Here is a 9975-nt window from a genome sequence, read left to right on the forward strand (position 1 = left end):
ATATACAGAACTGGCAAGATATTAAGGAGCAACTAGTAAGTTGTACGTGGATCTGTACATGTATGGAGAAGGAAGTAATTGGCAGTGTGACTGGTTGGTTCCTATTCCCACTCCTGAACAGCTTTTAATTGCATTGAAAAACACAGGGTTTAACTTACCAATAGGTAAAAAGGCAGGTTTTATCCGACCATACCAGTTTAAGGTGAGCTTTTTCAGTTCTCCTCTATTGTGCAAGGGGAAGTACTGGATTAGAATTCCACTGGTCTGCAACCGTCGGACTAAAATGAAAGAAATTGCTTTTATCAACAACTTGCATCTATTATTTAGTAAGTCATAGGAATATTTATAGTATCTGAAAACTAGAAAGTAAAATTTGTCTTGCTATTAGATCCTAGTATATATGCACATCAAGTTACTACATTCGGGATTTTCCACCTCTAATTAAAATCCTTTATTTGGGGACAAATAATCATGTAATCAATGTTAAATGATTCAGTGATAATTTTACAGGTTCATCTATGACAGTGGCCCTGTTAATTTATTGCAGATTCATGGAAATGAGATAGGAGGTACTCTGTGTAAACTCACAAATCAACTACATTATCTCTCCTTTCTGGTGGCCATACTAGCAATCACTCTACTAACTTTTCATTATTCCTGCTCTTTTAATCTTACACTAAAGACAATTTATAACTTACAGATCGATTTTCCAGGATAAAGCTTTGCTTGTGCATATCCTGGGATCATTGTTTCGTCTATTGCTCTAAGATTTTCTAATTCACGTTTGATGATATACTGACACTCTGCCATTGTCAGAAAATCTTCATTGTCATCTAAAAACCAAAGCAAGATAGTTCATTATGTTAATAATAGTTACCACATATCATGATCATGTCAAAGTAACACATTCAGCATTTTCTATGCTCTGAAACTCATTAGTCCATTTCTATATTCTATATTCGGCGCCTTGGGACGTCCTCCCGACGTGAAAGGCGCTCAATAAATGGAATCTTGTTGTTGTTGTTGTATATTTATAGGGCAAAAAGTCAGCAGATCTAATATTTTGTCTTTAGTTATTTCGACACCAAAAAAAATGTGAAGAAGAATTTCTTGAAAGAAAAGAACTGATAAAGTGTTATAACACATGTAGAGTAGTAGCTGGGAATAAGTTACAGGCAATAATTCAACCCAGCTCCAACCAACCCTTCCTCTCCAAGGCACTTCCCTTTTTCTTCTCCTCCCAGCACTCCCTCCTTGAACCCCTACAGTCCGGTTTCTGCTCCGCCACAACACTGAGACTGCCCAGGTCAAGGTGACCAAGCAATTCTCTCCATCTGCAATCAGACCTTTCTGCCTTCTTGACCTCTCTGTCACTTAAGACACAATCAACGTCTCCATCTTACTCCACCATCTCTTCTCACTGCTTCACCTTCTCAGTTCCGTCTTGCCCTGGTTTCACTCCTACCTATCCCAGTGCATTCACTTCATCTTTTCTAATAATGTTTCTACTCTCACTCAGTCATGTGCTATGTTGCTCAGGGCTCTATTCTTCATCCTCTTCACTTACAATCAATATGCCCCCACTTGGTGACATTAGCTGCAGACATGGGTTTCATTTCCACATGTTTGCAAATGACCTGCCCCCGCCTTCCCTTTCGTTCTCTCCATCTACCCTAGATCCAGAAACACTAGAGACTCCAGAAACACTGTTCATTACTGACGGACATCAAGTCCTGGATGAGCTCTCAGTTTCTTCAGTAGAATATCAACAAAACAAATGTTCTCCTTCTTGGCTCCTATTGTAGGTCAATGCGGAGCCTTCCGATCCCATCATCCCATTGGAGTCCTGTAGCTCAGTGGTTAGAGCACTCGCTTTGCAAGTGAGAGACCTGAGTTCAATTCCAGGCAGAGCGAAACCTTGGGCAAATTTCCTTACTCCACACAGAGCCTAATAATAATCCCTCCAAAACCAAAAACAATAATAAATTGGTCATTTTCAATCTACGACTGTTTGTGGGACATTGCTGTGCGCAATTGGCTGCCGCGTTCGCCCACAAATATACAGTCAATTCACTTTACAGTGTGTTCTGTGAAGCGCTTTGGGACGTCCTCCCGACGTGAAAAGCGCTATATCAAATGCAAGGATTATTACTATTATAACCTGCATGGATGCTCACGATGCCTCACGAAGGGAGTGCAGATCTCATCGTCTTTTCCAACAACAACTGTCTTTCAAGCCTTATATCTGGACTCTCAATCACTCAACTTTCCCTTACCTCACATTATTTGAGCCTAATAAGTTTGTTTACCAGAAGAATTCATATCTTGAATTCAATGTTTTTTTTAAAGTCTTCATAATTCAATTGATCAATTTTTCAAAAAATCATTAACTCATTTCAACAATTAACGCTTGAAAATGACTTTCCTGTAATGCCATTGCTTTAAAATATTACAGTGTAGGGTTTTATCATTAAGAAGTGAAAGGTCAATAACATTGGCTGGATGTAAAATATTGTGCATGCTTTAATATTCATTACTATGAAAGTACATAATTATCCTTTGAAACATTTGAACTACAAGCTCTAGTAAACTTAAACAACTAAATGGAACAAATTCTAGTAAACTTACCTGTAAATTCTTTGTATTGTTCTTTGTTTAGGTAAGTAAAAGCTCTCATTGAGCCATCTTGATACTCCTTCACTAAACATACAGCTTCGGCTCCCAGCAATAGCCTTCTCCATGATGCTCCAATAATATACATGTTGTGGGTTTTAAGACCATCATCCATTTCGAGTGGTTTGATATACAATTGAGCACCTTTAACAAGGATACATAAACATTTTTGGTACTGTAGTTAGATAGCTCAAATAGACAAACCACCATTACTGTCATCACTGCAAATAAGATGTCAGGTGATTTTGACTAACTTTACGACAACAACAACTTGCATTTATATAGCACCCCTCACGCCGAGCAGTGTCCCAGAGCGTTTGACAGTGTCGGAGCACCACACCGAGCCAGGGGCACAGTTGAATAGGAAGGTTTTCAGGCGCGACCTGAAGATGGGTTAGGAAGGGACAAGGCGGAGGGACAGAGGAAGAGTGTTCCAGTGGAGGGCATGAGGGATATGCAGAAGGCCGAAGCCAGTCGAGCGGAGGCAGAGGGTTGTGGGTTGGGGGTAAGCAGGTCGGAGAGGTAGGGAGGTGCCAGGGTATGAAGGGATTTGAAAACGAGTGTGAGGATCTTGACATCAATCCATTTGGTGATAAGGAGCCAATGGACTCTGGCTAGTACTAGTGTGATGGCAGTACGACATTTAGTACAGTTGAGTATGCGAGTGGCGGAGTTTTGGATCAGCTGGATCCTGTGTATGGTGCAGCTGGGGAGACCGGCAACGAGGGCAGTATAATATATTTTACATGTTGATGGTTTCCAGTTTCATCAAAGTAGGTGAGCTGGTAGAGATGCGATATAGTATTGATGCTATACGCCATTTATATTTTTTGAAACAGCAAGGGTAAATTACCCATTCAAACTGTAGGCTCAGAATATTTCAATAATTTAATTCAATAATTTAAATCTCATGACTATTCCTACTAGAGCGGGATACTTTGGAATGCACTGTTTAAGAAGGATCTAAAAGAGAATTTAGGAAGAGGGTAGCAAGACTGTGGAACTCGCTGCCTGGAGCCGTGGTTGAAGCAGATAGTGTTGATGCATTTAAAAGGAAGCTATGAGAGAGAAGGGAATAAAAAGGTATGGGAGGTAAGGAGAGTGTGGAGACTCACTGGAACATGAACACCAGCACAGACTGGTTGGACCGAATGGCCCATTTCTGTCTTGCACAATCTATGTAAATCCATGTAGGACTTATTTGTTAGGCCTCTAATTAACATTACAAAAAACAGTCCAATTGAGGAACTGAAACAACATCCAAATGTAGATATTCAAATATTTATAAGACTGGAAATAACCATTGGGTGCCTTCTGGCAATTTTTTTAAATAAAGGTACCACTGAATACAACTCTTGTAAATGTCAAATTAATCACCAGATCAATATCTAAATTTCTTATTGAAACTGCTGATATAATCCACCTCAATGTCCTCCCTGTCACTCCAAGTGACCCGGTAAACAACCCCCCAGATAAAACAAATTGGTCGTTCACTTCATGGCTGTTTGTGGGATCTTGCTGGTGTAATTGGATGCTGCGTTTGCCCACAAAGTCACTACACTCGACAGCCATATCTGGGAAATGCTTTGAGAGGTTGACATTAGGCACTATTAAGATGCATGTTCCATTCTATGTTCATCCATTCCAATGTTATAGGCATCCTTCTTGGTAGCAGGATCATCTAACCACCCACCCTGCTTTCTCCTCTGCATCCTCTTTCTTTCTGACACTACAGTAGTTCTTTTGATGTATTACCAACACTAATAACTATCCCATGTTAAGAACAGGAGTGTTAACAATTAAAGATTTTGCCAGTAATATTGAGAATTAACTTCCTTAGTGGACACAAAGTGTAATAGTAAAGCATCACACTCACCGCCCACATTCTTTTTGTCTGTGATTCTTTGAATAAGCCATTCCTTGGTGTCTTTATGAGTGTCTTTGGCAAGCTCTAGAACCACCAGTGGTGTAAAAGTAAACTCAGCTTCTTGAGACACAGACCCCTTTCTATTCATTGTTACACCACTCTCTGAAACAGATAAAAAGATAATGGCATTACTGAAGGAGGAATGAACTTGTAGCATTTATAGTATATTAAACACAGAAACATATCATTCAGCCCATGAGGTCTACATTGGCCTTTCACTCCACATAAGCCACTTAGTCAAATCTTGTTCACTCCCTATCTACACTTTACCCTCCAGAAAGTGAATACCAGAGTTCAAAAACAGATTTGACTGTTATTTGCACTCCATTATTTTCTACTGAAAACATTTCAGCAGTTTTGGGGTGGTCACTAAATGGGCCTATGGAATACTGAAGAAGGTCTGGGTGGATGCAGAAAAACAAATCATTAAGGCACAATCATCGGTTGAGATATTTTGATGACCGCAACATAATGGATGTCATCTTACATTGCCACTCCCCCCCGCCATAAAATGTAAAAAAGTACATCATAAACCCAATTGATTTTGAAGGCACAAATTACAAGTTCCAAAGGGTAGGGCTATGGTGTCTGGAGGCTTAGCTGTTTATAAAAGAACATTTTTCATCTCATAAGTATACTTATCCCAGCACTATGTACAGGATATCAGGATGAAGAAGAAAAGAATGAAGTGATCTCGCCTCTCCCTTGAGCCCGACTATCACAATCTCCCAAATTAAGGATAATCTTAATGAAAAGACATTTAAAAGGGAGGACCCTACTTGCTGTTCAAACTGCAAAAAGTTCTGATAATTCGTTATTCACAACAGATTCCCAACTGTTGCTTAACATACAACCATCTGAAATTACCTTTCAAGATGTTTAGTAAAAAACATTTATTCATTTCTGTTCAATTCCACCTGATCATATTTGAATTTCTTTATGAATATTAACAAATACAAACACAATGAACTGTTATATTCAAAGACACTTTAAAAATAACATCCAGTACTGGCCGTTAATGCAATTGTGCAAGTTTGAGACGTCAGAATTTTAAACTCAAAATTGCCTGAAACTCCATAAATTGGCTAAACCAGTTGATAATTGCAATCAATCAAAAGTCATGATGTCATTACAATGTCTAATAAGTCTTAAAACAAATGATTTTTTTTAGATAATAGGGTAGATGTCCCTATTATCCTGTAGCTCAGTTGTTAAAGAGCTTGCCTTGCAAGTGAGAGACTTTGGTTCGATTCCCAGCAGGGCAAAACGTTGGGCAAGTTTCCTTAGTCCACACGCCTCTGTTTACCCAGCAGTAAGCAGGAACCCGACTCTTAGTCGATTTGCGGATTGCTTTTCCGGGAGTAATAATTCCTTCAAAAAAAACTACTAATAATAAATTGGTCACTCAATTCCCGACTGTTTGTGGGACACTGCTGTGCACAGTTGGCTGCCACGTTTCACCCACAAAATATAGTCAATTCACTTTACAGCATATTCTGTCAAACGCTTTGATGTCGCGAAGACGTGATAAGGCGCTATATCAAATGCAAGTATTATTATTATTATATCACAACATTGTGGTCACCCTCTATATATATATGTATGTTGACTAAAGTCTTTGATGAATATATACATGAGTTATATTGGAATGTATTAGGCACAGGTTGGCAAGAGCCAAAGCTTGGGGACCCCGAAGTGTGCGGACTTCCTCCTGACATGAAAGGCGCTATACGAATGTAATTTGTTGTTGTTGTTGTTGGGCTACTGCTGGAGTCTAACCAGCTTGCCATTGATATCGCTGTCTGGCAAGCTTCCCCACTTGCAGGGTTAACAGGAGCTGAGTGGGATGACTCCCTGCCAATTCAGCTCAATTCAGTTCAATTCAATTCAGTTAATTCAGCTCCAAGAGACCCCGCTTCCAACAATCTATCTCTTGAATTTCCACATGTAGGTGGGATGCCTAGAATTCTCAGTTTAATTTGGATACTCTTAAACATGATGATGGGTTTCCGTATGTGTTTTTTTATTTTTTTATAGTATGGTTATTTAGCCTAGCCTTTGATTCCTATTCCTTAATATTTTAGGGTTGAATTAGTAATGTATATTGCACCACAGGAATAGAAAGTGTAAATGGAAGAGTGACTTTTTATATAATGTATATATATATATAATTCTTGTATTTGATATAGTGCCTTATCATGTCTTCAAGATGTCTCAAAGCACTTCACAAAATAAATTGTAAAGTGTAGCGACTGTGTATTTTGTGGGCAAAACGCAGCAGCCAATTGCGCTCAGCAGTGTCCCCACAATCATAGTTTGAGTGACCAATTATTATTTTGAAGGAATTATTACCTCAGGGAAGAGATCCAGAATTTTTTACACCAGTAATTAAAATATTAGGGATAAGAAGGTTCATAAAAAGGATAAATTGAGCAACGTGAAATCCAAGCAGGATACCAAATTGCTCCAAGAATTCATGGCTGACAAACAGATATTGGAAAATGTCAATTACAGACCTGGTTTATGTCGATACCAGGCATTGTATTTGTTCACCTACAAATACACAGTCACTACCACATGATTTGCATTTATACAGCACCTTGCACATCAAGAGGGCAACTCAAAGAGCTGATTGGAAACCCTAGCCCGGGGAAGGGAAGAAAATTGACTAAAAGTGCAGCAGAAGAGATGTCAAGGCAAAACCAAACACAAAATACTGCAGATGCTGGAAATCCAAAACAAAATCAGAAGTTGCTGGGAACACTCAGCAGGTCAGGGCAGCATCTACAGAGAAAGGCAAGTGAGTCAACGTTTCGGGTCTACGACCCTTCGACAGAACCATTCTGACCGTCAGATGATTCCCACTGTCAGTCAGTCAGTCTCCACTCCCACTGTCAGTCATTCCCACTGTCAGTCAGTGATTCCCACTGTCAGTCAGTGATTCCCACTGTCAGTCAGTGATTCCCACTGTCAGTCAGTGATTCCCACTGTCAGTCAGTGATTCCCACTGTCAGTCAGTGATTCCCACTGTCAGTCAGTGATTCCCACTGTCAGTGACTGTCGCTCTGCCATCCAGATATAACCAGGTCGGTTTGGTTTGTGTGTGAAAGCTGCCATGTTGTGCTGTGTGAGTGAGTGAGTGAGTGACATACCTGGGCTGAGGGGTTGGCAGCACAGATCACTCTCTCCTCTCCTCTCCTTCCCGGCTTCCCCCGCCCTTGGCAACAGCGGAAACACGTCACACTGGGCGGGGTGCCAGGCCTGGGCGGGTTAGGCGCTGTGTTGGGCGGGTTGGGCGCTGTGTTGGGCGGGTTAGGCGCTGTGTTGGGCGGGTTAGGCGCTGTGTTGGGCGGGTTGGGCGCTGTGTTGGGCGGGTTAGGCGCTGTGTTGGGCGGGTTAGGCGCTGTGTTGGGCGGGTTAGGCGCTGTGTTGGGCGGGTTAGGCGCTGTGTTGGGCGGGTTGGGCGCTGTGTTGGGCGGGTTAGGCGCTGTGTTGGGCGGGTTAGGCGCTGTGTTGGGCGGATTAGGCGCTGTGTTGGGCGGGTTAGGCGCTGTGTTGGGCGGGTTAGGCGCTGTGTTGGGCGGGTTAGGCGCTGTGTTGGGCGGGTTAGGCGCTGTGTTGGGCGGGTCAGGCCAGGCGCTGTGTTGGGCGGGTCAGGTCAGGCGCTGTGTTGGGCGGGTCAGGCCAGGCGCTGTGCGGGGCAGGTCAGGCGCTGTGCGGGGCGGGTCAGGTCAGGCGCTGTGTTGGGCGGGTCAGGCGCTGTGCGGGTCAGGCCAGGCGCTGTGCGGGGCAGGTCAGGCGCTGTGTTGGGCGGGTTAGGTCAGGCGCTGTGCGGGGAGGGTCAGGCGCTGTGCGGGGAGGGTCAGGCGCTGTGCGGGGCGGGTCAGGCGCTGTGCGGGGCAGGTCAGGCGCTGTGCGGGGCAGGTCAGGCGCTGTGCGGGGCGGGTCAGGCCAGGCGCTGTGTTGGGCGGGTCAGGCCAGGCGCTGTGCGGGGCGGGTCAGGCGCTGTGCGGGGCGGGTCAGGCGCTGTGCGGGGCGGGTCAGGTCAGGCGCTGTGTGGGGCGGGTCAGGTCAGGCGCTGTGTTGGGCGGGTCAGGCCAGGCGCTGTGCGGGGCGGGTCAGGCCAGGCGCTGTGTTGGGCGGGTCGGGTCAGGCGCTGTGCGGGGCGGGTCAGGCACTGTGCGGGGAGGGTCAGGCGCTGTGCGGGGCGGGTCAGGCGCTGTGCGGGGCGGGTCAGGCCAGGCGCTGTGCGGGGCGGGTCAGGCGCTGTGCGGGGCGGGTCAGGCGCTGTGCGGGGAGGGTCAGGCGCTGTGCGGGGAGGGTCAGGTCAGGCGTTGGCCGTGGTGGTGTCTGTGATTATTGCCAACACAATGAGGAGCTGATTGTCTGCTGCTCGTGACCGGGGTTTTGCCAGAAATTACACGAGGTTTGTAGCCCAAAGTCAACCAAATACCAGCCCAAAAGTAGCCCAATATCACGTGATTCCTCTCCCAGGGGAGGGGGGCGGCCGGTCACTCCGGGGGGAGGGGGGCGGCCGATCACTCCGGGGGGAGGGGGGCGGCCGGTCACTCCGGGGGGAGAGGTCGACCGGTCACTCCGGGGGATGGGGCGGCCAGTCACTCCGGGGGGAGGGGTCGACCAGTCACTCCGGGGGGAGAGGTCGACCAGTCACTCCGGGGGGAGGGGTCGACCAGTCACTCTGGGGAGGGGGCGGACGGTCACTCCGGGGGAGGGGGGCGGCCGGACAAACATGCCTTCGCTGACCCAAAATAAAATGGTGTCCCAGCATTTTTTTGTTCAGTTTAGTTTCTTATGGGGACTTGTATCGCCCACGTGAGATGTGTGTTAAATAAGTCCAGGAGTGACAGGGAAAAAAAGGGGGAGATGGCGTCATGGGGTAACTTTACAAGGGAGAAAGGGGAGGGAAAGGGGAGGATACCACAGACACAGCGAAGGGTTAGATTTTAATGTGCGAGACAAGAGTTGCAGAGGCAGGTCCAGAGGTTAGAGGCTGAAGCCGGGGCACAACTAACCATGTGGCGGTGGCAAGGTTAGCGATGGTGGGCCAACAGAGAAGGGAGCGGATGCAGAGTCCTCCTCTGCCACAAACACCTCTTTCCCTACAAACCTGTAGCTCAGTGGTTAGAGCACTCGCTTTGCGAGAGACCCGAGTTCAATTCCAGGCAGAGGGCGAAACCTTGGGCAAGTTTCCTTACTCCACACAGAGCCTAATAATAATCCCTCCAAAACAAAAACAATAATAAATTGGTCATTTTCAATCTACGACTGTTTGTGGGACATTGCTGTGCGCAATTTGCTGCCGCGTTCGCCCACAAATATACAGTCAATTCACTTTACAGTGTGTTCTGTGAAGC

At 45.2% G+C, this 9975-nt stretch overlaps 1 protein-coding gene across 1 annotated transcript in view; it reads right to left on the reverse strand.

The window, feature by feature from the left end:
* The window catches only part of ano10a (anoctamin 10a), a 50619-nt gene extending 42802 nt beyond the window's left edge, over positions 1–7817 (reverse strand). Inside the window, exons 1-5 of the mRNA XM_007906393.2 lie at positions 7753–7817; positions 4550–4702; positions 2629–2817; positions 699–833; positions 159–278 (exon numbers count right to left, since the gene is read on the reverse strand). Coding sequence (XP_007904584.1) covers positions 159–278; positions 699–833; positions 2629–2817; positions 4550–4688 — 583 coding nt within the window. The 5' untranslated portion in view covers positions 4689–4702; positions 7753–7817. The remainder of the gene's footprint in view (positions 1–158; positions 279–698; positions 834–2628; positions 2818–4549; positions 4703–7752) is intronic.
* Between the last annotated feature and the right edge of the window lie 2158 nt (positions 7818–9975).

Source organism: Callorhinchus milii, unplaced genomic scaffold, assembly GCF_018977255.1.
Source record: "Callorhinchus milii isolate IMCB2004 unplaced genomic scaffold, IMCB_Cmil_1.0 Scaffold2, whole genome shotgun sequence".
Classification (NCBI taxonomy): domain Eukaryota; kingdom Metazoa; phylum Chordata; class Chondrichthyes; order Chimaeriformes; family Callorhinchidae; genus Callorhinchus; species Callorhinchus milii.